Genomic DNA, 26,255 nt, shown 5'->3' with positions numbered 1-26,255 from the left:
TGGCTGCTAAGATCCTTGTGCAGTGGTGGGTTTTCTTATCTGACTTTTCGCCATGGGACCCTCGCTAACGCAGGAACCCGACATTAGAAAGTCTCGACCTCAAACCCGCAGCAGCACATGTCTTTGGTCTTTCGTTGCACTCCGCGAGAGACAAAAGAAGATGCTTGATTTGAAGCAGATGGCCAAGAGATGCATGCCTGTCGCATACTTCAGCGGAGCAGCTGCATGTCAGCTTCCGCCAACTCACAATCGAGAGTGGAAGTGAATCGACAGAATGAACACTTCGTCGTTCCAAAGGGTCGATGGCGTCGTCTGCAGATAAACACGGTATCTGCGGCTAAGCTTATCGCACTATGTTTCAGGCGACCTCAATAGGCATAGACCCTGGAAATCTGGTCGCGGAACTGATCGCTATCCGAGGCTAACTTCACCCTGGCCATGCCTATCATTTGATTCATTTCGACCTGGCCTGCTCCATCCTTCGTGTCCTCGCAGTACAGACAGACCTACGATACTTATTAAAGTTCCGGCGTGCAATTTCCGCAGACCCAGGATCTCTCTACTATGACCGCATTAATGGTTCCGTGGTTCCTGGCCGCGTTGGGCGATGGCGTCCTCCCTTCAACCCTTGGGTCCCTTGGCCGCCCCTTGCCAATGTATGTTCTCATCATGGTTTTCTTAGCCTGGAAGATTCCCTCCCTTGTGTCGCAGATGGTTCGTAGCCCCTGTCGAATGGGACTGGAATCTGACTTGGAATGTCGCTTGGGCCTGGCTTAAGAAGACTACCCCCACGTGCCGCGAATCATGCTACACTCGAGATCACCCAGGCCACTTGATAAAGGGCTCTGCCTCCCTCTCTGCCTGTGAGATCAACTGGGGCGCTGGCAGCAAAATGCCTCTGCCATTCTTTGACGGTGTTTCGGCTCCTGCGAAGGTGCAGAGGGCGAGCCTATTCGCCTTGGCCACCATTCTGTTTATCTTCTTTTTCGAATCGTCATTCTTCCCTCATGTTCAGGTCTTGAAACTTCGGAACGCTAAGGTAAGGATAAGATTCTCCTACCTGGTGTGAGACTATGGCTGATATGGTTCTCGTCTGTTGCAGGCTGAACGGGCGCGGACGGAATACTACCTCCAATGGGGCCCTTTTGAACCCATGCCCATACCGGGGTTCGTGAATACCGGACTGCCTGGAAAGAGGTCGTGCGATGCTCTTAAACACAACTCGACTGTCGGTGTTCAAAAGAGCTTCTTCCTCAATGACAATGTCAAGCAGATTGCAATGTCTCTTGATGCACATCCCGTTGTCGACTACCCGGATGACCTCATGCGCGATCCTAACCTCTCGGTCGAAGATGTTATTGACAGGACCTGGACGAGAATGTCGGGTTCCAGTGTTTGGCTTCCGGATCAGAAAGTCTACCTCTCAGTAACCAGGATCATCTTTTGTCCCAGTCAGACATGGTCCGTACCAAGAATGAGCTTCCTTCGAGGTCAATTGTTCAATGAAGATTGGGAACACCTGGAGAACTATAACATCACCTGGGGTGACAAGCAAATAAACTTCCCCAGGGTTTTCGATATTCCGGCGCAATGGGAGGTGGGTGGAACTTTGTATGGACCTGAAGATCCTCGTGTCATTCTCGAAGAGGGCGTGGAGGGTGCCGAGCCTGTTGTGACCTTCAACATGATTGGCAGACAATCAGACTGGAAGCGAGCAATTTACGTATTCCGACCATTCAGTAATCATACCACGATCCTCACCATTCGAGACAAGGAGCGAGCCGAAACCGAGAAGAACTGGGCACCATTCTTTGTACCTGAAGAGGAGGTTGTTCCCGCCAGCCTGGCCAGCAAGCTTCACCTACCCCTGACCACAACTGTTCGCAAGCCGAGCGAATACATTCACTTCGTCTATTCGTTCAAGCCTCTGCACATATTGAAATGCCATCTGCGCTGTGGTGATTGCGAGATTGTGTACGCCCAAACGCTGCCTGAGACATTTTCCAACAAACACAAGGAGGATGGTGGCAGCTTGCGCGGCGGCACGAATTTTGTGCCTGTTCCCATTCCCGAAAGCATGGGTCTGGACCGGAAATTGCGTGTGTACGCGGCATTTCCACGAACGAATATCGAAGGTCACTGTGGTGGGAGCTTCTATCGTCCAGAGTTTGTCATCCTCGTGAACATCGGATCGCACTTTCACCTAGCCTTTGCCAGCGAGTCACTAGACTTTGGTACATCTCTGGTCGAACTTGGACCTCAAGACGACCGGTGCCACAAGGGCCGAATCCTGATCCCGATGAGCATCGCACAGTGGGACACGACTCATCGCCAGGATATCATGACGGTGACCTTTAGCATTGATGATGCAACGGTCCAGGTGGCGCGAGTCCAAGGTCTTTTAAAGTACATTCTCCACCTTCCTCAGTTCAAAACACTCTTCAAAAAGGACGGGCTCCTCAAGGGTGAAGAGGCTGAGTTCATGAATCTGTTGTCTTCCTGGGCAGGTGACGACGTCCGTGGATGTCTCGTCGAGGCTGCTCTCAATTACACGGAGGCCCAGCATGAAATCACGCACCCGAAAGACCATAAAGATGAACTCGACCCTTCGAATGAACTTTTGCGGAAGATCTACGAAGAGGAGCACCGGGAAGAACACGGTCAAATACTCAACCAAGAAATCAAGCAAGACGAAGAGGAAGGGCAGGGAAATGAAGAGGAGGAAGAGAAGGAAAAGGAAGAGAAGGAAGACGAGAAGCAGGACAAAGACCACGATGAGGACAAGGGAGAGGGGGACAACAAAGGTGACCCCGGAGACGAAGAGGAGAATCGCGATCCAGGGATCCCAGATCTCGAGCACGGAACACTCGATCCGGACGTCTTGAGGGCCTCGCAGAAGGGGCATGATGAGGAAAAACCACATGAAGGTGAGCAAGATGACAAACAGCCTGAACCAGCCCAGTACTACAAAGAGAAGCAAGAAAAAGAGCACGAAATGCCCGGAGAACAAAAGCACAGCGCACACCTGGAGCCTTCCAGCCACAAAAGGCATCTACACCATCATCACTACCACCGTGGCAGATCGAGGCGTTGAACGACTTCCGCAACGGCGGTCTCCCCTGGCACGGTTTTTGAGAAAGACGTTAAGGCGTTTGGCGCTCGTCGGATCTTTTCGACTTTGGTTGCAGTATTTAATGCCGTTCTGCACCACCTGTGCGCGATAGATGTTGTTTTCTTCTACTGTAAATTAGCTAGACAGCCCTGAGTTACGAAGCTACATGAGATAGAGCGATGGCGTTAAATGGAACTGAGAAGACTGACTTGGAGAGACACGTCAATCGAGGAACATCAAGAACCGATCGTATTGCCAACAAGGATGGGTGTTTCTGCACCGGTCTGCCTCGGAGCGCCCGTCCGTGACATTATGAATGAACATCCTGCTTTTGAACAGGCGGTAAGCCCGGAGCAAAAACGACGGTCGTCAGCTCGTGCAAAGACACCTATGGCAATGTATCCGATTTCGGGTTTGATTTCAATAATAATCTATGCTACCAGGAGGAGTACTACGTACTCGTACAGACACAGAACGTGAACCGCTCCCCCAGACTCTGGACTGCTCACCGCTATCCAACCGCTTTTTCAGTTCCGAAGCCACCCGTCTATCTCCTTTATTTTGTAACCAGTATCGATGCTGGTCAGCGAGTCTGGCTTCAGGCGATGGAGAAATCACGCCTTGAGACGTTGTGTGGAAAGGTCTTCTTGCGCGTCCTTAATCAAGAAGCTAGATCGCTCATCAGTATACATGCCCAGAAGACAAGAACATGGCAGGGTTCACGCTCACCTATACCACCATATCGTCGGAACGACGGTCCCTAGATGCCACAGGCTGTGGGCATCGATCATGCCCCAGAAGGGCGGGAAATCGAACAGCTCCAGACTCATGGCCAGAATGATCCACGCCACGATCAAGCCGGGCCACGCCGCCCATGTCTTCTGCAGCTTGCGGTATCGCTCAATACTGAACCAGCTCCACAGCACGTTCTGGACAAGACCACAGGCCACGTTCGCGGCCATGTTGTACGTGTAGTCCCAGCTCCACGCGGTCAAGTAGGTGACGTGAGCCGCGTAGAGGGCGAGGCAGAGGAGGGTCCAGAACCGCAGGACGCTCTGCTTGGTGGGTGTCTCCTGGTCGAGCCTGAACACGCGGACGACGCTGAAGTACATGCCGTAGAGGACGCTGGCGCCGGCGGCGAAATAGTCCAGCTTCTCCGTCACGTTGAAGTCCCGCGTGTGGAAGATCATGCTGAAGATCCAGCTGGCCAGTCCAAAGTAGCCGAAGCAGAGGTAGTAAGGTCGCAGCGGGTAGTGTGCCGGGATCGCGTCACGCAGCCTCTGCATGCCTTCCCGGTGCGCCAGGAAGTTCATCAGCGAGAACAGCACCGAGAACGGCTCCTGGACGCCCAGGAATCGATAAAACGGCCATTTCCCGTGGTACTGAACCACGGGCTCGATCATCGGCGGGTCTCTAGCCACGCGTCGATCCGTGATAACATGTTGGCAGGTGTAGTCGCACTCTGACGGGCAATCCCACAGGAGTAGTCGGAGGTGCAGGGGGATGGTGGCCTTGCCGGTGTCACAGTTCTCCTCGATGCAGACCTACATGAACACGGCTGTTTGTTGGCAAACTTTTGAAGCTGCTTTTCCAGGGGGGCTCGAGACTGTTTCAAACTTACTTGGACACAATGGCGAAAGTCGGGCAGTCGATCTCCTATCGAGGCTCGCGAGATTCCTGCAAGGGATAGAATCACAATCACGAGTAGAACACTCCATCTGAAGCCCGGAGGCGAGCCCATTTTGACAGTTGCTTCCTCAAGCCACCGTTTTGTTGATGCAAGGAACAGCTTGTGTGTGAATTCTCCGCGTTGTCAACAGGGGGGGGAGGGAGAGATTTGTCCGTCTAGACGCCCTTCGGAATAGCGCAATGGGGCTTCTTCTGGTTTACGCGACTCCGATCCCCTTTAAACGAGAATCATCACGGATGCCACTGGCTCTGGTATGATTGCAGCATAATTTGCTAATCACAGGCAGCCAAATTCCTCGTATCAGTCTTAGAAGTCATGAGGGATGCCAAAGGCACATGTTACCACTGCAGAAATCTATCAAACTTGTCACAAAAAGCCTCGGTCGCCGCCAGAAAGTGCCCAACATGATCTTCCGTCAGCATGATGTTCAGCGCACTAAACCCTCTCGCAGCAATGTATATTCCACTCTGCAGCATATGATGGTAATACAAACTCTGTAGGACCTCTCTATCCGGACCTGCAAACATGATTGCATTCAGACTGCCCACACCGTTGATAAACATCTTCGGGGGTCGTTGTGGATGCTCTGCCACTTGCATTTCATCAGCCACTGGGGAGGATGGTATCGTTCCCTTGATACCTCGTGTCAAGAGCAGAGTCGCAACTTTCTGGCGCAGGGTGTCGCCCAAGGCGTTCAAAGCATCGAATTTATCCTTGGTCAACAGCTTACACCCAGCTATACCTGCGCTCATGGTGAAGACGTTATTGTTGAAAGTTCCAGGGTGTTCAAGAGATCCCGTCCTCGGATCGTAAAGCTGCATAATGTCCTTCCTGCCGCCGAATGCCCCAAAACTCATCCCACCACCGATATACTTCCCCAGCGTCATCAGGTCTGGAGTAATTCCCACCTTTGCGCCTAGCCCATGGTAATCAAGACGGCTAGTCATGACTTCGTCAAAAATCAGGATGGCTTTGGTGTCATCGGCAAGCCGGCGGAGTGTTTGCAGGAATTCTGAGGTCCCTGGGACACACCCTCCGCTACCCAACATTGGTTCAACAATGATGGCAGCTAGGCTGTCTTTGGGCAATGACTTGACGAGTGCTTCGGTGCCTGGAACATCGTTGTACGTTCCCAACACGAACTCATGTGGTAGATTAATGGTCGGTTTGCCAGAAGCCACCTTTCCAGAGATTGTGGAGCCATGATATCCCTTCTTGAACAGTAGGACCTTTTTCCTTCCAGTGACAGCCATGGCCGTGGCGATTGCCATCATGTTGGCTTCTGTGCCAGAGTTGACGAAACGAACCAGATCAATAGCAGGAAATCGTTCACACACCGCCCGAGCAAACTCGGGCTCGAGCTTATGATGTGAACCGTAATTCCAGCCGCCCTCGAGAGCTTTTTGGACTGCAGCCTTGATCTCGGGGTGGTTGTGGCCATATATGGCGGCGGTGTATTCACCAAGGAAGTCGATATAACGCTTGCCATCAATGGTAGTCAAATAGCAAGACTCGCCTGAGTCAATTGTGAGTGGGAAAGGGTCGGCAAAAAGGACCGTCCTGGTGTTACCACCAGGCATGTATTTGCAGGCTTCAGCATAGTTCTTGTTGGATGCTGGGTGACTCTGCGTATAGATTTCGTGCGCTTGTGAGAGCGCCTCTTCGAGCGTCTGGATATTTGTGTCTGAGATCGAGCCCATGGTGTTTTTTTACCCGCATCAATGGAACAATAGAATGTGTTCTTGAAGAGACTGGGAGACAGCAAGAAAACAAGAAAAGAGTTCTACCACACAAGTGGATAAGTCCGGTATATCGCATCTGCTCTAGTGGTAGAGTTTGGGAAGAGCAGACGCTCTACGCCCTGTGATGGCCTACTTCAATGCTCCCTCTCTACAGGGCCCTACCTACCTTGACACGCATCAATTGAGCCGTTTCAGCAATTCTCAGAGCCCTCAGTTGATCACATTAGCTGGTTGTCTTTAGCACCTTGATAGGGTCGCTAAAACTCGATACGTGTTACTCCAGATGCGTCTAAAACGAGGTGGGTAGGACGAAAACGCACCTAGTGAACCGTGCAAAACTTGCTTATTCATGAGCGCCAGCGAGTGCATGTGTGTACGAGTGCTGTAGGGACCGCGCCTCACTGGTGGCATAGGAAGAAAGTGTATTTTCCTGCGTCTGCACAGAGGGGTTGAAGATTGACCTCAGACACGTAACTCGTAAAAGATTCAACACCCGAGATCCTTTGATAGCCTTCTCAACTGTCCTGCTGGCCACCCCTTCTCCCCAAGCCATTAGGCGGTGGTTTGCACCTAGAGATCCCTAGAGATCCCTAGAGATCCATATTTCTTCCCTGCGGCCAAGCACGACTGTCTCCTATCGAGCCCCCCCCACTGTCAGCGGGCGCCCGACATGAGTTCGTCGGCTTCAGGTCGTCGCGTTTCGACGTTGAGATCCGTCTTGCATGCCAGTAGCGATGGACGACGCTTCTCCATCCACCCCGAAGATGAAAACACTTCACAGAGTCATCGAAACTTGAGATCCCACCAGGGTCATCGAGTTCATGCTGGCCTTGACCCAAACCGTGCGAGTACGGGGGTGATCTGGTATGTCGGACCCAAAGATTGCTCGACTGCGGCCGATTCTGACTGTACACAGGGTCACTGAGCAGGCTACCAAACATGGCTACCTCGAGGAACCTGACAAATGGGCCAACTTAGGCCAAGGAGCACCGGAAGTCGACCATATCGAAGGATGTTTTGAACGTCCAGACTCTGTCCCCATCTCCGCAGCAGGAAGAGAATACGGCCCTACAGCGGGCATCAAATCCCTCCGAGCAGCTGTCGCGAACCTCTACAACTACAACTATCGCCAAGGTAAAGAGTCGCAATACACATGGGAAAATGTCTGCATCGTACCGGGTGGAAGAGCTGGGCTCATTCGAATTGCCGCTGTCCTGGGCAATGCCTATCTGGGGTTCTTCATTCCTGACTATACCGCCTACAATGAGGTACGTCCTGATGGCCCCTGCGGTTGGACTTGTCTTTGGAAATATGCTAACAGCTGTGATATAGATGCTGAGCTTGTTTCGAAACTTTGTGGCCATCCCATCACCCTTGTCTGCCGCTGACGGTTATCACATTCACGTCGACAAGATCTCCGAGGAACTGGCCCGGGGAACGTCTGTGATCCTGACATCGAACCCTCGAAATCCTACGGGACATGCCCTGGATCCTGACGAGCTATCAATCATTCAGGACATTTGTCGCGACCGAGCCACGTTGATATTTGACGAGTTCTATGCTGGCTACAACTACAGCACCAACTGCGACGGAACCACAATCTCCTCTGCCAGCAATATCATTGATGTCGACGAGGACGACGTCATCATTATCGACGGCCTCACGAAGCGTTTCCGGCTCCCAGGCTGGCGTGTTGCCTGGATCATCGGGCCTAAAGAGTTCATCAAGGCTCTGGGTTCTTCTGGCAGTTACCTCGACGGAGGCACGAACGTTCCATTCCAAGAGGCTGCTGTCCCAATGCTGGAACCTGCAAAGGTCAAACAAGAAATGCAGGCCCTCCAGCGACACTTCAAAAAGAAGCGTGACTTTGTGCTCAAGCGGCTCAAGGAGATTGGCTTTAACATGGGAGATCAGGCAATTCCAGACAGCACCTTCTACATCTGGCTCGACCTCACCACGTTGAATCCCCCGCTCCCCAAGAACAGCCCCATCGATCTTTCCAACGGACTGTCGTTCTTCGAGGCTCTTTTGGAGGAGAAGGTGATGGTGGTCCCAGGCATCTTCTTTGACCTGAACCCTGCAAAAAGACGAGACTTGTTCGACAGTCCGTGCCACCACTTTGTCCGCATCAGCTATGGTCCCAAAATGGACGCTCTCGAACTGGGCATGAACGGTATCGAGAGGGTGGTGAAGCGCGCGAGAGGGGAGTTTGGGCAATTTGACACCGCCATATCCGAGGAGCCTGATGATGATGGCGATGTTCCACGAAGTCCCAAGACGACAACACGTGGTCACGGCAAACAGCACAACTAGAGAGGTGAAAGGAAGTCGGGGGACGCAGCAATATGGGGGTTCTAAGCATGATTGATACATTTAAAGTTATACAATAGGGATCCAACTCCCATCGAGGCAACCGGGACTCTTCTCCAACGCCGTCATTCAAATTTGCCATGCCAAACTTCAATGTCGCATTCATAGCTGGGTAGGTAGGTGGCAGGTTGGCAGGGATGAAACCAGATGGAAATCAAAGCTAACTTGGGATCGCAACCGCAAAACAACATGCCGTCATCATAAGGTATAATTCAAGATGTGATCCCCTTTTTTTTCCGTCGCTTTTCCGTCACAGCCCTGGTGTCGGCAACTTCGGCAGCTTTGGTAGCTTGGGTTTCGGCACAGGTAGTTTGGGTAACTTGAGTTTCGGCAGACCCAAATCAAGCCCTGAGGATCAATTTCTGTGGTCAGCGTTAAGACCGGGTTATTTTCTGCGTTTCGATGCTTGAGAGCTACGACACAGGGGAGGGAGCCTAGGTACTTACAATAATGCCAGAGTCAGGTCGCCGTGTATGCTGGCCTTGAGCTCGATCTCGATGTCGAGGTTCAACTCCAGGCGCAGCTTCAGGCCGTCTTGGTCCATGGGGTCCTTGCCGCTGCTGTCTCTCGCGTCGATGGGCTTAGCGGTCTCGAGAGGCTGCGTGGGCGGTGCGCCTCGCCACGGGATCTCCCCTCGAAGCATGCGGGCGTAGGTGACGGGCCCTTCCATGGACTGAGACGGTGGTTTTATCCTCTCGAACGGCTGTGCCTCGGTGATGTCTCGTGGGTCGGGGTTCTTGAGCCATTGTTGTTGCTGCTGCTGCTGTTGCGGCGGCGGCCGCTGAGCGACCTGTTGTGACTGTTGTGGTCGTGGTTCGTTGCCCTCGTCAATCGACGCCATCGACCTGGCAGATGCGTTTCCGGCCTGTGCCTTGCCCTGGGCCGTCTGCCGCTGTCGCTGGTTCTGTCTTCTCCTCCGGCGTGACTGTGATCTGGACCGCGACTCGTAGCCCTGGTCGTCGGCGGATGTCGTAGAGACGTCGGAATTGCTCCGGTCCAGTGCTGGCCGACTGGGCTTCTTCTTGCCTGGACCCGGTGTCTTTTCGGGCGTGGGAGTCTGCGTCGGCTCAGACATGATGACGGCGGGAAGGGAAAGAAACAGTCAGAGCTTCTGGCGGAGGTGTCGTGAGCGATGAGCACGGTGGTAGTCGAAGACACTGGAGGTCGAGGAAGGTCAGGTCAAGTCAAGTCAGACAGCTCAGGTTTTGAAGCTTCCAAGTCAAGAAGGGAATTGCTGATAACTACGAGGGAACAACAAAGGTGTGCGAGGGAGCAAAAGGCGACGGCGGGACAACTCGAAAAGCATGGGATAGTGTCTTCATACGAGTTTGCTCTTGTCGAGCGGAAAAGCAGTCTGCAGCAACGACATCATCGCGACAAGGATGCTGGGTCGAGGGGGGGACCTGATGTCGAGGGCCCATCTGCGATCTTCCACCGGCCCCGTGTCAATTCCTGCTTGAAGCAGCGAGATCCAGGAGGAGGAAGAGGAAGAAGAGGGGGACATCTCGATGGCACGAGCATCCCAAGAATCAGGATTCCGGGAAATGTGGCGCCGGGCACGAAAAGCGGGAAGTTGGAAAGATCCTTGTTGTTTGACATGTCCATGCGTAGTGATTCGGTGGTCTTTGACTTTGATGCCCCAGATTCGTGGCGTCGATTAGTTGAACTTACCACACGATGCGGTCACGATAGGCCAACGATCTGCACCACCAGGTACCAATGACTCTGGTGGGTTGTGGCGCTCGGTTGGGCCGGAATCGGGGGCGACGCGGGCATCGGAACTGACGCCCATGACGCAGACACTGTACGCAGAGACCCAGAGACCCAGAGGCCCAGAAGCGACGCCCAACACTTGCTTAACAGGCTCTATACGGTGGTGTTGGTGTTTGGGTGTTTGGGTGTTTGGGTGTTTTACAAAATCACGCTCTCAGTATATGCCCCCCCCGCGCCCGAAGACAACAACATTCCTATGTGATCGTAACAAGACTGAGGATGCCGCACTTCTCGATCGATCCGTGATACATCGATAACAGTAAAATGATGGCATGCAGTCCAGTAATCTCTCTGCGAAAGGATGAGGATTCCAGGAGGACGAATTAATTTCTCCATCGTTACGTAGTCCCTCCGGCTCTTGCTGCCCACAGACGGTACAAGGTACATAATTCAGGACAGCCACTGCTATACTAGACTCCATGCAACAAGGGGCATCCCAGCACGTAGCGAGCAGAAATCAGGAATATACCGATCCTCACTCTCCACCACTCCGAAAGCCATCACCGCCGTTTCATCACGATTCACCACCATCATGACCCAGGACCCAGTTCTTCATTGCCCATTCCTCCTCTCACCTGATTCCACTTGCCGCCTCGCCAGTGACATCGCTGATCGGGCTACGGAGGACTCGCGACGATAATCTCGATCAGCTCTACTGTCGACTCCTCCCTGACCGTTGGCGCCATCTTCCTTGTCCACGTTTCCTTGTCCACATCCCTGTCGGTGCCAGCCACAGTTGTATCCGCCCCCGGGCCCATTTCGCTGCAATTGGCCTTGCCAACTTTTCAATCCTGCTTTGGGCGAATTCTTCCATTCCCGCATCTTGATCCCATGGCCTTCGACCCTGGGCCTGCCTCAAAAGCAGCGATGTCCGACGTCATGCTCTTCGCGTGGTCGTGTCAAGATCCATGTCACCCTGCGAGTCTCGCTGCTTGTCGTCTGCTGCCCTGACGTCGATGTGGATGTGATCTTCCCCTGCCCGCAGTGTGTATTTCCGCCGTGGCTTTCTGGACAAGAGAACCCGGTCTTCATCATCATCATCATCATCATCTTACGTCGATTCCTCTATTGCATACTCCTTCTTCGCCCTCCTCTACATCCTGACTTCTACTTTCCAACATGTCTGCTGAGCAAGAGACCAAATCCACTGAAGAGACAAACATCGGCGGAAACCTCGACGCTGCTGGTTCTGCCTCAGGTGCTGGAAGCATAGGAGCCTCTGCCAGTTCCAAAAAGTCCGAAGAACGACGGAAACCCAAGAAGCTCGGCCAAAAAGGCTCAGCGAACGGCACTCCCCAGAAAGAACTTGAAGCCGACGGCGAAGTAGACGCCGGTGGTGACGACGAGCCACCTTCAACACCAGCCCCTCCACCCAAGATGGAACAGCAGTCCCGCTCAAAGTCCCGACAGGCCAGTCGAGGTCGCGGTCGCGGGTCGAGTCAACCACCCAGCGACACCGACAGTGCCTACCGGAGCGACGTGTCACAGAAAGGTGGCAGGAGAAACAGGAACCGCAACCGAGGAAAGGCCCAGGCGCAATCACAAGCCCAGACGCAAGGACAAGATGGCGGTCTGCTCGGCGGTGGCGGTCCTTTGGACGCCGTCGATGAGGTCGGCGAGACGGTCAACGGTGTGGTTGACGGCGCCGGTAACCTGGTGAATGACACTGCCGGAAAGGCCTTGAGCAAGCCCCACGAGGCTCTCGGAGGCCTCCTCAAAAGCAAGGGCGGCAAACAGGGAGCGGAGGGCGAAAAAGACGAAGGGGAAAATGAGCAACTGCGACTACGGCTTGACCTTAACCTTGACATTGAAGTCCAACTCAAGGCCAAGATCCACGGCGATTTGACTTTGGGTCTCTTGTACGTGCTTGAACCGTCACTGAAGCGAATTGCTAACGTCTCACAGGAACTAGTGCTTGACGAGCAAGTACTGCCGCCCACTTGCATCTACTACCGAACTCCTATCGACAAGACTGCTCGCTTGTCAGGGATGGTCGCCACGGCGATTTGGTTGTTTGGGAGAATTGTGTCCAAAGATTGTCTCGTTTCACGGTGTTGGATGTCAGTTTGCATTTTGAGCTGGCCGGCGAAGATCCGTTGGATCAATGTATGTAATAAAATGAATTCTAACGATATGTGTAAACCCGACGTGATTCTCCCTGGTCGTACCGTCTTATCAATAGACAGGTCTCTAAGATACTCGTTCCTACACAATACTCATGGTGCTAATGGTAAACTTTGTTCGAGTCATGTATCGACACGTGATGCCCAACGAATGACTTGTTGCGCCCTGGAAAGTGAGCACCAGGCGCCTTTCCTTGTACCATTCTTACAGCACTGAGTGTAAATTTTTGAGCATCGTTCGAATGCTATGTCGCAGCGCCTGGAGGGCTCTCTTGCGTAACAGATCAAATCTGTGGGCATGCTATTTTAAAGCTTCATTTGTCCAAGCCGTCTCCGCTGTCCCCGGAGCATCACCGGGCGTAGCACGACGACAATATGTATCTTCCACGACGATACCAGACGTAAGGGACTGGGCTCCGACGGGTGCCAACAGCTTCGGCACAGACACAATCTATGCATTATCTACCGCTCCGGGTCGATCTGCGATTGCTGTGGTCCGCATCTCAGGACCGGCATGCCTAAGCATCTACCGATCCCTGTGTCCCCATCGACCTCAGCCGAAACCTCGCACTGCCACTTTGAGACGGCTGTACGAACCCAAGCCAAGCGATATATCCAGTCCCCAGGTTCTTGACAATGGCGCACTTGTCCTCTACTTCCCTGCGCCCCATACCGTGACTGGCGAAGACGTGCTCGAGCTGCATATCCACGGCGGCCGTGCCATTGTTCGGTCTGTTCTTGAGGCCGTCTCAACATGCGGAGGATTACTCGAAGAGATGGGACATAGCGTACGCCATGCTGAGCCGGGCGAGTTCACGAAGCGCGCATTCTATAATGGGAGACTGGACCTCACGCAGGCTGAAGCCCTGGGCGAGACTCTTGCCGCTGAGACTGAGCAGCAACGCCGCTTGGCTGTAAGCGGCTCAGATGGGGGTCTTGCAAAGCGTTACGAAGACTGGCGTATGATGCTGCTCTACGCTCGCGGTGAGCTCGAGGCACTCATTGATTTCTCTGAGGATCAGCACTTCGACGAGTCGCCGGTAGAGTTCATGGCTTCCGTGTCAGACCAAGTCACAGGGCTACGGCGTCAGATCGAGATGCACTTGCAAAACGCATCAAAAGGCGAATTGTTGCGCAACGGTATCAGCATAGCTCTGTTGGGCGCGCCGAATGCCGGAAAGAGCTCCTTGTTGAATCGTATCGTAGGCCGAGAGGCAGCGATCGTCAGTGCTGAAGAAGGTACAACAAGAGATATCGTTGATGTTACCGTGGATTTACAAGGCTGGCTCTGCCGCTTGGGTGATATGGCAGGCTTACGATCCGGTGGTGGTGGCGGTGACCTGAACAGTGTCGGCCTGGTTGAGCGCGAAGGGATACGTCGTGCTCGGGAGCGAGCTCTGCAATCTGACGTTGTCGTTGCACTTTTCTCGATTGAGCTAGACGTTGAAGGCACACCAAGTGTTCAGGTCAATGAGCAAGTCTATGAGGCCATTCAAGAATGCCACCGCGCTGGCAAAACGATTTTGCTCGCTCTGAACAAGGTTGATCTACTCGAGAATGGCGCAAGTCGGGCAGAAGCCGTCGAGCATCTACAGGCACAACTCCAGGAAACATTCCCCATGATCCCTTCGAACCGACTATGTCGTATATCCTGCAGAGATGCAGAAAAGGCAACGAGCACTCCAGATTCTACTGGGATCCAATCATTCCTTCACCATTTGACTGACGTATTCGCTGAACTCACGAGGGCCGCCACGGGTGGCGACACTGACGGGATGAATCCAGTCGAGGCCCAATCATACTGGAGTGCGTCCCTGTCCGTCACGCACCGTCAGAGCCTCTATCTCAAACAGTGCCTGGGTCATCTCAATGACTTTCTCGATCAAACTTCTCCGAATCCAAACGCCGAGTCCGTCTCTTCTACTCAAAAGAGCCTGAATCGACACGATCATACAAATAGTCCTCATGACGACCTTCGTGATGAGATTGATATTGTCACTGCGGCCGAACATCTCCGGTTTGCCGCCGACTGCCTATCTAAGATCACAGGTAAAGGCGAAGCTGGAGATGTAGAAGATGTGCTTGGGGTTGTGTTCGAAAAGTAAGTCCACATTCCTGAAAAGTCATTGTATTTATTGCATTGTGAACACTGCTGTGCGAGTCCAATATCCTATGGTCTTCCCAGTGTCCGTACCGGAGGCTCTGTTCATCCTGCCTAGAGGTCCTGCCTCTCGATGTTTTCCTCGTCTATTGCGAGCTACCATATTCCGCACCCGCAATGACGCATCTCCCATTTCTCGTTGACCTCTCTATGAAAAATCGACTTCTCACCAGCCCTGGTAATTTTGATTGCTTTGCAGCTCCGAAATTTTGGAAACCGGCTTCACATTCGCGAAGCCTGGAATGGTCTATCAGAAATTGACGCCGGAAAATGCCGCTGAAATGCTCGAAACCTGAAAACAGATGCTGATTACAATGTCTTTTGATGCAGGTTTTGCGTCGGAAAATAAAAACCAAAATAACGCCTGTAAATGCCGCTGAAATATACGTGTCGATGCCAGAAATCGTGGTCTTGGATGACCTGTCCGAAAAATCAAGAACTCCTGAAAATGCCGCTTGAACGCTTGAAACCGAAAGAATGTGCGCCCGCTGAGAGCTGTCAAAAAGCACGGGCGAATGGTGATCGACCCAGGATCACCGTCTTTGCTGTCGCGTTGGAGAGCGTGTCAGCCATATGGACCCCCCGGGTCTTCGTTGCTCTGGCCAGAAGAAATGATGGAGTGCTCAGTTGTAACCTCCACGGCCTTGAGCGGCTTGTTGTCGGTTGTATCCTCCGCGACCCTGAACCATGGCCGTTCTGTTGTACCCTCCACGACCTTGTCTGTTGTATCCACCACGGCCCTTCTGGGGAGCAGTGCCCGCTGGGGTGTTGTAACCGCCGCGTCCGATGGCCATTTGGAAAAGAAAGGCTGGATTAAAATATTGAAGGAAAGGAATTTTGGGCGGGTTGAAGACAAAGGAGACAAAGGAAAAAAGAGAAAAAAAAAATGAGAAGCAGTCGAAGGATTGGTTTTGGGCTTGTTGGTTTGCTGGCTGGCTAGCTTTGTGGTTGTCGGAAGCAAAAGCAAGGAGAAGTAAGGAAAAACGTTTGTGTATACCTTAAGTCTAGAGAGGGTGAGGTTATTGTCGTTGTGAATGCTGCTGAACCGAAACTAGGAAAATGCGCAAAGGAAAAAAGGAAAGATGAAAAAAGATGATGTTTTGAGGAATGAATGATTGATGGAATGGAAAAGGGAGCGTCTCAAAGTCGTGAATCTTTGATATTGATATATACCTCTTTCTTCAGCGTTCAAAGGGTCTAGGTTCTTCTGAGAAGGTGAGTGCGGCGCAAGTCTCCACCGTCATCTGAGATCCACAGTTACCAAAGGTCTGGTGAAGTAGCTTTTTCGGATTCTTCCCAAGCGAAGCCACCGAACACTGTGGTCTGTCGGTCATGAGGTAAATTTGGGGGCTGACATGACGATTGACCTGGACGCCATGGACCCTTGGCCGAGTTGTACAATGGTCCGGAATAGAGAAAGATAGGTACAGAGTCAATTACTCGGTGCTGCGCAGGGTACACAAGCCCCCTGTCACTGCCTACAGTTTAGTTAGGGCCACCAACCCGCTCCTGGGCAAGTGTCAATCATCAATCGGTCGTAGGGCTGACATGGAAAATGGACTTTTGATCGCCTACGAGTCGCCCTGGGGGGCGTGAGAAGGAAAGCCAGACCATGCCGGAGCTGGCATTGCAAGAGCGAAGCCGAGGGGTCCCAAGAGTGGCGGACGCGATAGGGCTGTAGGTAGTGGAGTCGTGTTTTCGATCTACACAGTACTCCGTACCGCAAGTCTTCAGGTCCAACAAAGGCTGTTATCTGGGCCAGCACCCTGGTACTCGTGCTTCTGTAGGTTTGTACAAAGTATGTATGTTTTTTAGTGCTTAGGCGTCGAGATCAGGCTATGCCGAGTTCATGCTAAGAGGGTCCTTACGACCGTCTTAGTGCCTTGACCGTACCAATTATGGGGGACAAACGGACCAGGGTACGGAGGACCTGAGGGTTTTTTGGGCTCACTAAATACCTTTCCGGAGCAGGCAGAGCTGTCACTAACTGGATAGGGGATACGAAGGGCGTGGCAGCGTGCAGGGGTCGAGGAGTGGAGGGGTGCAAGGCGCAGTCGATTTCTCTGGCTTTCTTGTGCATCCGTCGCGCGAACAGCTCGTGGGGAAAGTGGTCATATCGACTCATCGGTGCATATCACCGCCTTGATGCCAATCTATGCCAATACCTTCCAGAGAGGCCTTTCCTTCTACGGGTGGGCGGTAGGGGAAACATGTGTCGTTCATGCAGGCTGCATGCAGCACACAGTCAGGCACCGGGCCGGGACGCACAAAGAGCGTGCACCTGTACGGGAGAGAGTACGGTGTAACAGACGACAGTCGTCTGTTTCTTATCTTTTTTTTTTCCGCGGCGACTGCGTGCTGGAGAGAAGAAGAACCTTGCTTTGCTTTGTTTCCTTGCTTGCTATGGACTCGGACTCAGACTCAGGGTCCTCCGAGGTAGGCGGTGGCGGTGGTAGGTACCTTCAAGTTGCACCGTCGCACGGGCACAGGTGAATATCATTTACTCGGTGCCCCGATGTCTTCTTGGGGTTTCAGGGTCCGTACCACTCGAGAGATATCGGCAAGTATCATCATATTCTGTTCAACGATGCGCAGCAAATCACACGATTGCGAGGTACGCAGCGGGCATACTATCTGTCCTTGTTTCATCGCCATAGCAGTGGAAGGGTAACTGTCGTCGTACCGCGTAACGAGTCAGGTAGGTAGGTAGGTAATCTCGGGTCCTAGCCCAGGCAGGTCACAACACCTGTGGTGGGGTGTGTGGCTACTACTTAGACCGACCAAGTGAGAATGTTCTAAGAAAAGAAAAACCAAAAGGATATGATGTTTGTCTGACTTGCATATCGTGACTAGAGTCTAGGTAGCTATAGTAAGGTAGGGGTATCTTGCGTGCTTGGGTGCGTGGAATGGAGGAATGAAAACTTAAGCGCTCAATAGGTAGGTGTCTTGGGTAACGGGGGGGGGATAGAGAGATCATGACATAAGGTAGTATGCATGCATAGAGCAAGGTAGTACTCCGTATAGCATGTATAGCATGTATAGCTTGGTGGACACTCTCGCGTGATGACGGTCGATAGGGAAATGATGACTTGCATGTAGACATGGGCGACTTGAACAGTCTACTCGTAGTAGGTAATCTCATAATACTCCCGAGTCTCCAACCCACTCGTAGGAGCCTTCGATGCTTCGGTCACTCCCGCGGCTTACGACGATGACCAGGGACTGATGAGCATATGATTATGAATACGGATACTGTCCTGCCGAGGTAGTCAACCCTGGGAAGGGTAGTTACCTACTTGTGGTAACTCGACACGAAGGGAGATCGAGAGGGGGTGTTCACCGCTACCACTAGCTGAGACGGAAACCTGGAAACGGAATACGAACACCCGAGGTACGAGAGAGTCCGGGTAGGTCCTGTATAGACTCTAACACCATGCAACAGCAGCATGTGCTGATGGGAACGATGAACATGTTTGTGAAAGGGGCCGGAGGCTGAGTACCTTAGTTGTTGTACGTCCGGAATTGGAACAATCATTTCTCCGCGGTGGCCGTGACGGGATGGAACTTTGGTCTCTTCTCAAACTCCGTGGCGGGTAAACTCCCTACAGGTACTTGGTACTCCGTGCAGAGGCACTGTTTTTACTCTCGCCGTGTCCGCTATGTCACGATCTCAGCACGCCCACGCCGAGACGGCAAGGCAGTCTTCCCGGACACGCACATGTACACAGACACAGCACGAGGCAGACTTTGACCCTGACTCGTGCTGGGACTTCCGTATCTACTACTTTCTCCGGACCAAGTTCCAACCTGTCGTTCCACGTCTACGGACGCATGTAAGAATAGAGGTCACTGGTGGGAAACCTGACGCACGGCCTAACAAACTCCACGCAGCAGGCAAGACCCGTCACCTGTTCAGTCGCCTACAGACACACTCTTCCATGTCGATCTTGCTCCGGCGGATCCAGGGTCCCCCCAATTATGACCCAAAGCCGTGAGAAAATTCCCCGAACGCACGTGGGAAAGAGACCCAAGATTGTAAAAATAGAAACGCCGGCAACGATCTAGCCCCGTCTGGGCTGGGTGCATACACTAGGTAACTTGGGGGGATTTGAGCATGCTGACCAGTCCAAGCAACATGGAAGTCGTCGACGATGCAGGCAGATTTCTCTATCTAGGTAAACCGGTCGCCTTCATCGAACAAGTTTCGAAATCGGAGATCAAGGCCAGTCGGCCTATTCGTACGGAGAAACTAACACTACGCGATTAACGGTGGAGTGATAGGAGATCGTCACTACACTTGAATTGCTGGAAGAGAAGCCTACATCTACTCTGCTCTGCACAATACTGTTACTCGACGAGGGAAATGCGTCCTGGTTTTCGACAGATTAGTGCGGCCGGTTGATCTTCAAACACGAAATCTATGTTCTACGTGCGGTTCTAATTGTTCGTAAGGCCTCTCTCTTGCGCGATGCATCAACGTTCAAACAGAAAATGAGCCACGTTCAGGCATCCCGCGGTGTCTCGGTTTTCTCGCAAGAGCCTGTGCTATGGTGCTTTCCAAGGCGACGACCCCGAAACTTGTTGCTTCCGCTCGCCGAGGGCCATTCTCTCACTTCCATCTCTGTGGTTATTGTTTGTTGCTGGTATGTTTAGGTGATTGCATCAATGAGTGGTTGACTCGCGTGTCGGGAAATACGGGGGCCGTGATCTGTGGCAAGGATGGAGAGATGACACTACTAACAACAAGAACCGACAGGTAATTCTAATTCAGTCTTTGTATCTGGCTCTACTCTTATTTGCGCTGCTTGCATACGTTTCTCCCACACCGGTCTGCATGAGGCTCATGAACAACAAGGTCTGGTCGCTAGAGGTACAAAACAGTCCAGCTAAACAGAGATCTAGGCATTCGAATGGGGATGCCAGTCAACATTCCTGCCATAAAAGGCATCTCCAGGAATCATGTCTTGGATCGCATTGATGCAGTTTTGCTGGCCCTTCAGGAATGTGGGTCTATGGTTGTCCTGGTATTCAAGATATACAACGAGTTACCCCGGTCTGGACTCTCACAGGACCTCTCATACCTTCTTCGCGTTGCGAAACTGACCAGAGTCGTTCCTTACATGTCCTGAGTCACTCATTGATCCTGCCTCACAGTATGCGTCGTTTATGGATTTTCAGCCTGGCGGCTAATGCAGTAGCACAAACCAGCGTCAGCTACAGCGTTACCGCGACAGTTACGGCGACCGCGATCATCACCGTGACTACCTGTCCGTGTACAGTCTCCACGACCTCGTCAATCCTGATCCCGGACGGGACGGTCACGCCCTCAAGCCCGATTACCTCGATCACAACCACGACTCCTGGCAGTCTTGCTTCCTGGTCCACCGCATTCAGTAGCGTTTCTGCATCGAGCTCATCTTCGGTCATATCGAGCCTATCTTCGACAACAGGTTCGGCTACCTCGACTACTTCCGGAACGTCCATCCCGACCTACGATGCATATATCAATGCTATCCTTGTCCACCACAATTACCACCGCCAGAATCACTCGGCCGCCCCATTGACATGGTCGATTGCCTTGGCGGCAACTGCTCAACAGATTGCGCAGACTTGTGTCTTTGGCCATATCACGTAGGTTCCAAGCCTGTGGTCGATGCCCATCAACTGACAACAGCCGCGTAGTAATCTCAATGGAGGTGGATACGGTCAAAACATCGGTGCTGGCTATCCTGGAACACCTCTGGGCATGGGGGCCTTTGTGACCGAAGGATTGTATAACGGTGAAGTCAACAACTACGTCTACTACGGGGAGGAGCCCGATCTGGACACGCTGGGTCAGTGGGGACATTTTACACAGATTGTATGGAAGAACACTGCAGCCGTGGGATGTTATACTGCCGACTGTTCTGCGACTGGGTTACAAAACGTTGCTGGAAATGTCCAGCCTTTTTTCACGGTTTGCAACTATGCACCACCAGGAAACTTTGTTGGTCAGTTCACGCCGAATGTAGGTGTGTCGATTGGGTTGCCTAGCATTGGTGCATCGTACGGGTTGACTTAGAGACGTAACAGGAGGGGAATGTAGCGAAGAGGCAGCTTGAATCTTGCGATGTTTATCTTTGGTGGTTTATATTCACGACTTCTTACGAACGTCCATACTGGCATGTAGGATGTTGCCATTAACACGCCCATGTAGAGGTAATTCCGATCGCGATGATGTCCTTCATAAGGGTGGTCTCGAGCCCTTCAAACGAATAACAGTTGCATCTCGTCTGGGTTGTCGAGCATAAACGGAAGCGAGGCATACGAAAGCGATCGGCACCGTAATGAACCGACACCATCTACGGCGTCGTACTCAATAAATTCGAGCTCCGAATCATGGTGTGCGTGGGGGTGTCGTGTCGAACGAGTTGTGAGCAGTGATTGTCATACAGGGTGTGTGCCATCAACATCGCCATGGTGGGCAACATGTATGATGGAGGTACTCGACTATCCCGTTGACCAGAATTCGAGAACTTAGAAAAGCGGCGTCACACAATACCACATCTGGTTAGGCGCTTCCCTGTCGCGACTCTCGGATTTTAGGGCGTTATGCACCATGTACTTTGCAAAACCTACAGAACATTCTCATATTTCTGCAAAGGCAGGATTCGCAGCCGTCACTTTTCTCGAGTCATATTAGCCATGGCGCCAGCCGCGAAGCCGACAAAGAATCAACTGCGGCGGGCGAAGAAGAAGGCACAGAAACAACAGGTAATGTCGAAAACCCTCGGTTTATTCGTCGCATACACTGACAAGTGGAAGCCTACAACGGAGCCGACACCTGCCTCTCCGGCAGAAACGCCTGCGAAAGTGAAAGCCGAAGTGCCCGTCAAGACAGAGGAGCCGCGCGATGGCGAAGGAATCACAGACCCTCTCATCGTCGATGAGGAAAATCCCCTCTTCGATATGTACAAGGACATCCTAGAAAAATTCGAAGATGCAGATAAAGAAGACCCATCTACGAAAGAACCGGACAAACCTGAAGTTTATTACGACGACGACGACGATATTCCGGACGAGGAGGAGGAGAATGCTGCGCCCAAAATGTCCAGAAAGAAGCGGAAAGCGATGACGCAGTTGTCGGTGGCAGAACTCAAAGCGCTCGTCAAAAAACCAGAGATGGTCGAGTGGACAGACACAACAGCACCGGATCCGAAACTGCTCGTTCACCTGAAATCTTACCGAAACGTGGTTCCAGTACCGACACACTGGTCACTGAAGAGAGAATATCTCTCGTCCAAGCGAGGTATAGAGAAGCCACCATTTGCACTACCCAAGTTCATCCTGGAGACCGGAATTGCGGAAATGAGAGATGCGACGCTGGAGAAGCAAGACCAACAGACGTTGAAGCAGAAACAGCGGGAAAGGGTACAAGGCAAGACGGGCAAGCTCGATATCGACTACCAGAAACTCTACGAAGCTTTTTTCCGCTTCCAGACGAAACCAGAGTTGACGAGATATGGCGAGGTTTACTACGAAGGCAAAGAATTCGAGACCAACTTGAGGCATCTGCGGCCGGGTGAATTGTCCGACGAGTTAAAGGAGGCACTCAATATGCCGCCTGGCGCACCTCCTCCGTGGCTTATCAACCAGCAAAGATACGGCCCGCCACCATCCTACCCTGCTCTCAAAGTTCCCGGAGTGAACGCACCACCACCGCCTGGGGCAAGTTGGGGTTTTGCACCCGGTCAGTGGGGGAAGCCACCGGTTGATGAAGCCACAAACAGACCTCTCTATGGTGGTGACATCTTTGGTGTCCTACAGCAACAACAAAATACCCAGCAAGGAGAACCTGTGGAAAAGGACTTGTGGGGTGAACTACAACCTCCGGAGGAGTCTGAAGATGAAGAGGATGAGGAAGAAGAGGAAGAAGAGGAGGACGACGAGGACGGCGGTGCCGGTCTACAGTCGTCGGCTGGCTTGGAAACACCCAGCGGAATGGCTACCTCTGTGACCACCGAGATTGGCGGAACCGAGACAGTGTCAGAGTTTGATCTTAGAAAACGACGAGGCACCGAAACCGAAGAGTCTTCTCATCCGAGAGCAGCATACCAGGTCATTCCTGAGCGACAAACAAAGGTCGAGGGTTTCTTCGGTGGCGATCGAGCATATGATCTGAAGTCGAGTCAAGCGAATCTCCCGGTACTAGGTCAGGAGGAGACACGGAAACGAAAGAAGCCGGGTGATGTGGACGTATCCATGAATCCGGACGCATTGGCGGCTCATGATGGGATGGACCAGGAAGACCTTCGACGGGCGTACGACCAGCAACGAAAGTCGGAGCAGAATCCAGAGTGGGATTTCAAGGAAGACCTGTCTGAAATGATAGCGTCGGAAGCGAGGAAGAGACAGAAGAGGGATGAAGAAAGAAGACACAAGCGGTGATGAGTTTTCAAGAGCGGAGGGCGTCTGTATTATTATCTCGAGAACGGGGAGCTTGTGGCTTTGCCAGTGAGAAAGACGCCAGTATCATAAATGTACGATGAACCCCCCGAATACGAAGATCCCGAGTCATGGCCCCGACATGCAGATTCGGGACAAGGCTGCAGCTCAGCCTTGCGACTTCATTAAAGCGGCATCTTTCCTTTAGTACGTTTGGCGAATGAACTCATGATTGGCTCCCTGAAATTCATCGCGAGCCCAAATTTACTAGAAACATGAGAGTGAAGAAGCCGAGATCGAGTTGGGCAGAAACGTTCACTTTACTCCTCCTCATTCACACCGACAGCATTGCTCGTCATTCACTGCGTGCAACTGGGGTGTCTACTCTTGCTCACAAATGGACCGTTACCGCGGGTATGTTCCTCCGCTTCAAGCTGGCGACCCTCGCATCATGACTGACATGCAAAGAAGCCCGCGAAGATCGCCTCCCCCCAGAGACAGACCTCACCGCGAACGGGATGACCACCCTAACGTCGAGTATTTCGGAGAAGGCGAGAGCTATCGGCCTGGTGGTCAGACGGGCGAGGGACCTTACCGACCGTCCCCTCGAGACAGAATAGGCGCAGACTCGTGGTCGGCAGACAGAAGAGACGGCCGGCGAGATGAACGGAGAGACGAACGCAGAGAGGACATCGACTCGTACATTCCCACCACAAGCTCAAGAGTGTCCAGACCGCGAAGTCGTTCACCACCTCCCTTTCGAAGAAGATCACGCTCACGGTCGCCGCCAAATCGAGGCAGAGAGGACCTGTTCCCGAATAGAAGATCACCGCCACGTCGGTACTCTCCACGAAGATCGCCGCCTCCTAGAAGAAGGTCAAGATCACCATACGGTGTGAGACCCCGAAGCCCTCCAGACACGAAGAGATATCGAGATTACTCTCCTGAGCCATCGAGGCGGTCTCCCAAGAGGGAGCGCAGGCTGTCGCCTGAGAGAAACCGCTTCGACCGTCGATCACCGCCCCGACGAGGTTTCTCACCCGACCGAGACATTGTAAGAGGGGGAGAAAGCTACAGACCGAGGTCTAGATCACCTCCGCGGCGGAGACCTGGTGATGATAACTGGAGAAGACGGTCGCCGTCTCCTAGGGCGTCCGGACCAGCGTCGAACAACACTTCGAGAAGATCGTCGCCGCCAGCACCTCAGCTAGACCGCGTGAGTGTGGCTGGTTCGGCAGCTAGATCTCCTGCATACCCTGCTGCTCGCAATCAGAACGACCGACAAGAGCCTAGCAGTTATCCCGAAAGATCTGCCGACCCTCCTCGAACCAGAGAAGCGAGCACCACCAGAGACGATGTCCGATCGAATGGCGAAGCACCTCAACCACCATCGGGGCCTAGTAGTCACCGGAATGGTGAGTATAGTCGACCACCACCAACTGGGCCATCACGCAGCTTCAGTCAGAGTCAACATTCGCCGCCTACTGGACCTGCAGCATCTCTACGAGGAGCCCCTCGTGCCGTTCCCACAGGACCCCGTGGTGCCGTTGGTAGATTCGACACGCCTTCGCGGGATTTCACCAGTCCCCCGGCCCGCGGACGAGGTAGTCTAACTTACCGTGGTGGTCCACCTCCGTTTGGTCCCAGAGGAGGCGGCTACGGCCGTGGAGACTTTGGAGGCAGCAGCAGCAAGGGCGACTACGGAGCCAGCAGTGGCGGCGGCGTTGTCAGTAGCAATAGCGGTCGAGGAGACCTCGCTGGTGGTGGTGCAAGCAGTTATCGCGGCGGCGGTTTCGGACGAGGTGAAGCAGTTCCGTTTCGTGGAAACAACAGCACCAGCGCGACTTATCCTCGAACTCAACGTTTCAACACTGTACAGCAACACCTCTCTACGAACGAGAAGACTGTACCAGGAGGAAAACTGTTACCTTCTGGACTGCCTCCCGACCAAGAGAAACGGATCAAGATGCTCGAAGCCGAAGCGGAGAGAATCAGGAGTGAGATTGCCGAAAAGCAGAAATCGAAACGAGACGTCTTGGATGAATGGGAAATCAGGGAGCGAGAGAGTGAGAGAGAATCACTGCGCAGCGAGCTTGCAGATGCTCATTTGCAGCAGCTGATGGAAGGGGAGGATGGCCTGGGTCGAGCGGCGTTTTAGTAGGAAGCCTTTTTCTTTCCCTTTCCTTCCTCCTTCGTCCCGTCGGAACTTTGGTACAAGTCGGGGCCTCCTCTTTCTCACTCCCTCACTCTATCGGTCTGGCGAGAGTGAGAAGAAGTTGAAGTGTTGGCATTGATGATTTTGCATCGTTGGGACTACTCGGTGATATTGCGCGGTGTAAAAACAACAAAAGAGGGTCGGGCGGCTGGTGAACAAAAAGGGGGAAGTGTGCGCGACGCGCGGGCGAGAGAGGGAGCGAAGAAGATGAATTCCCACTCTCACGAAAAGGCAAAAGGGCAAAAGTTGAAACTGAAAAAGGTGCGATGAGGATGGTGGATTGCGAGTCAGTACGAGTTCGGAATCCTGTCCCTCACTCGAGTCCCTGTTCTTGCTTTTTTTTTCTCCCTCTCTTCTCACTCTTGAATCATCTGTTTTGAATGGCATATCACATTGGGCGTGAGCATCAAGCACATGGACATCGGAGCCTCAGGGGCATCGGGTCATCAAGCATAGCGAAGCGAGGTCAGGCAAAGCAAAGCAAATCAAAGCAGTTGGGTACGGAAATGGTATCTACCTAATCAGGTTTCCAGGTACCTCGGTACCTCTGGTATGAAGTAATATTTCTCGAAAAGGGGGCAATCACAAATCAAACAAATCAGGCTTTGGATTTCAAAAAGTCGAAAAATCGAAGAGCGAGCAGTG

At 52.8% G+C, this 26,255-nt stretch overlaps 9 protein-coding genes across 9 annotated transcripts; 6 read left to right on the top strand and 3 right to left on the bottom strand.

Annotated features, from left to right (window-relative positions):
• Nucleotides 1-892: 892 nt before the first annotated feature.
• Nucleotides 893-3,094, top strand: PV08_09852 (uncharacterized protein; the record flags this gene model as incomplete). The annotated part of the gene is made up of 2 exons (XM_016384168.1): nucleotides 893-1,039; nucleotides 1,103-3,094. The coding sequence occupies 2 exons, from the start codon at nucleotides 893-895 to the stop codon at nucleotides 3,092-3,094; spliced, it is 2,139 nt and encodes a 712-aa protein (XP_016232791.1).
• Nucleotides 3,095-3,726: 632 nt separating this feature from the next.
• Nucleotides 3,727-4,853, bottom strand: PV08_09851 (uncharacterized protein; the record flags this gene model as incomplete). The annotated part of the gene is made up of 3 exons (XM_016384167.1): nucleotides 3,727-3,781; nucleotides 3,842-4,656; nucleotides 4,734-4,853. 3 exons carry the CDS (start codon nucleotides 4,851-4,853, stop codon nucleotides 3,727-3,729), a joined length of 990 nt encoding a protein of 329 aa, XP_016232790.1.
• Nucleotides 4,854-5,140: 287 nt separating this feature from the next.
• On the bottom strand, nucleotides 5,141-6,502 carry PV08_09850 (uncharacterized protein; the record flags this gene model as incomplete). Its single annotated transcript, XM_016384166.1, has 1 exon — nucleotides 5,141-6,502. The coding sequence occupies one exon, from the start codon at nucleotides 6,500-6,502 to the stop codon at nucleotides 5,141-5,143; it is 1,362 nt and encodes a 453-aa protein (XP_016232789.1).
• A 712-nt stretch (nucleotides 6,503-7,214) lies between these two features.
• Nucleotides 7,215-8,857, top strand: PV08_09849 (uncharacterized protein; the record flags this gene model as incomplete). Its single annotated transcript, XM_016384165.1, has 3 exons — nucleotides 7,215-7,408; nucleotides 7,461-7,812; nucleotides 7,877-8,857. The coding sequence occupies 3 exons, from the start codon at nucleotides 7,215-7,217 to the stop codon at nucleotides 8,855-8,857; spliced, it is 1,527 nt and encodes a 508-aa protein (XP_016232788.1).
• Nucleotides 8,858-9,356: 499 nt separating this feature from the next.
• PV08_09848 (uncharacterized protein) lies at nucleotides 9,357-9,989 on the bottom strand (the record flags this gene model as incomplete). Its single annotated transcript, XM_016384164.1, has 1 exon — nucleotides 9,357-9,989. One exon carries the CDS (start codon nucleotides 9,987-9,989, stop codon nucleotides 9,357-9,359), a length of 633 nt encoding a protein of 210 aa, XP_016232787.1.
• Nucleotides 9,990-11,806: 1,817 nt separating this feature from the next.
• Nucleotides 11,807-14,915, top strand: PV08_09847 (tRNA modification GTPase TrmE; the record flags this gene model as incomplete). Its single annotated transcript, XM_016384163.1, has 2 exons — nucleotides 11,807-12,747; nucleotides 13,094-14,915. 2 exons carry the CDS (start codon nucleotides 11,807-11,809, stop codon nucleotides 14,913-14,915), a joined length of 2,763 nt encoding a protein of 920 aa, XP_016232786.1.
• A 5,211-nt stretch (nucleotides 14,916-20,126) lies between these two features.
• PV08_09846 (uncharacterized protein) lies at nucleotides 20,127-21,032 on the top strand (the record flags this gene model as incomplete). The annotated part of the gene is made up of 2 exons (XM_016384162.1): nucleotides 20,127-20,602; nucleotides 20,654-21,032. The coding sequence occupies 2 exons, from the start codon at nucleotides 20,127-20,129 to the stop codon at nucleotides 21,030-21,032; spliced, it is 855 nt and encodes a 284-aa protein (XP_016232785.1).
• A 623-nt stretch (nucleotides 21,033-21,655) lies between these two features.
• Nucleotides 21,656-23,398, top strand: PV08_09845 (uncharacterized protein; the record flags this gene model as incomplete). The annotated part of the gene is made up of 1 exon (XM_016384161.1): nucleotides 21,656-23,398. The coding sequence occupies one exon, from the start codon at nucleotides 21,656-21,658 to the stop codon at nucleotides 23,396-23,398; it is 1,743 nt and encodes a 580-aa protein (XP_016232784.1).
• A 448-nt stretch (nucleotides 23,399-23,846) lies between these two features.
• On the top strand, nucleotides 23,847-25,553 carry PV08_09844 (uncharacterized protein; the record flags this gene model as incomplete). The annotated part of the gene is made up of 1 exon (XM_016384160.1): nucleotides 23,847-25,553. The coding sequence occupies one exon, from the start codon at nucleotides 23,847-23,849 to the stop codon at nucleotides 25,551-25,553; it is 1,707 nt and encodes a 568-aa protein (XP_016232783.1).
• Nucleotides 25,554-26,255: the final 702 nt, after the last annotated feature.

Source organism: Exophiala spinifera, assembly GCF_000836115.1.
Source record: "Exophiala spinifera strain CBS 89968 unplaced genomic scaffold supercont1.7, whole genome shotgun sequence".
NCBI lineage: Eukaryota > Fungi > Ascomycota > Eurotiomycetes > Chaetothyriales > Herpotrichiellaceae > Exophiala > Exophiala spinifera.
The sequence above is the reverse complement of the archived record's forward strand: the minus strand, read 5'-3'. Positions and strand labels throughout refer to the sequence as shown.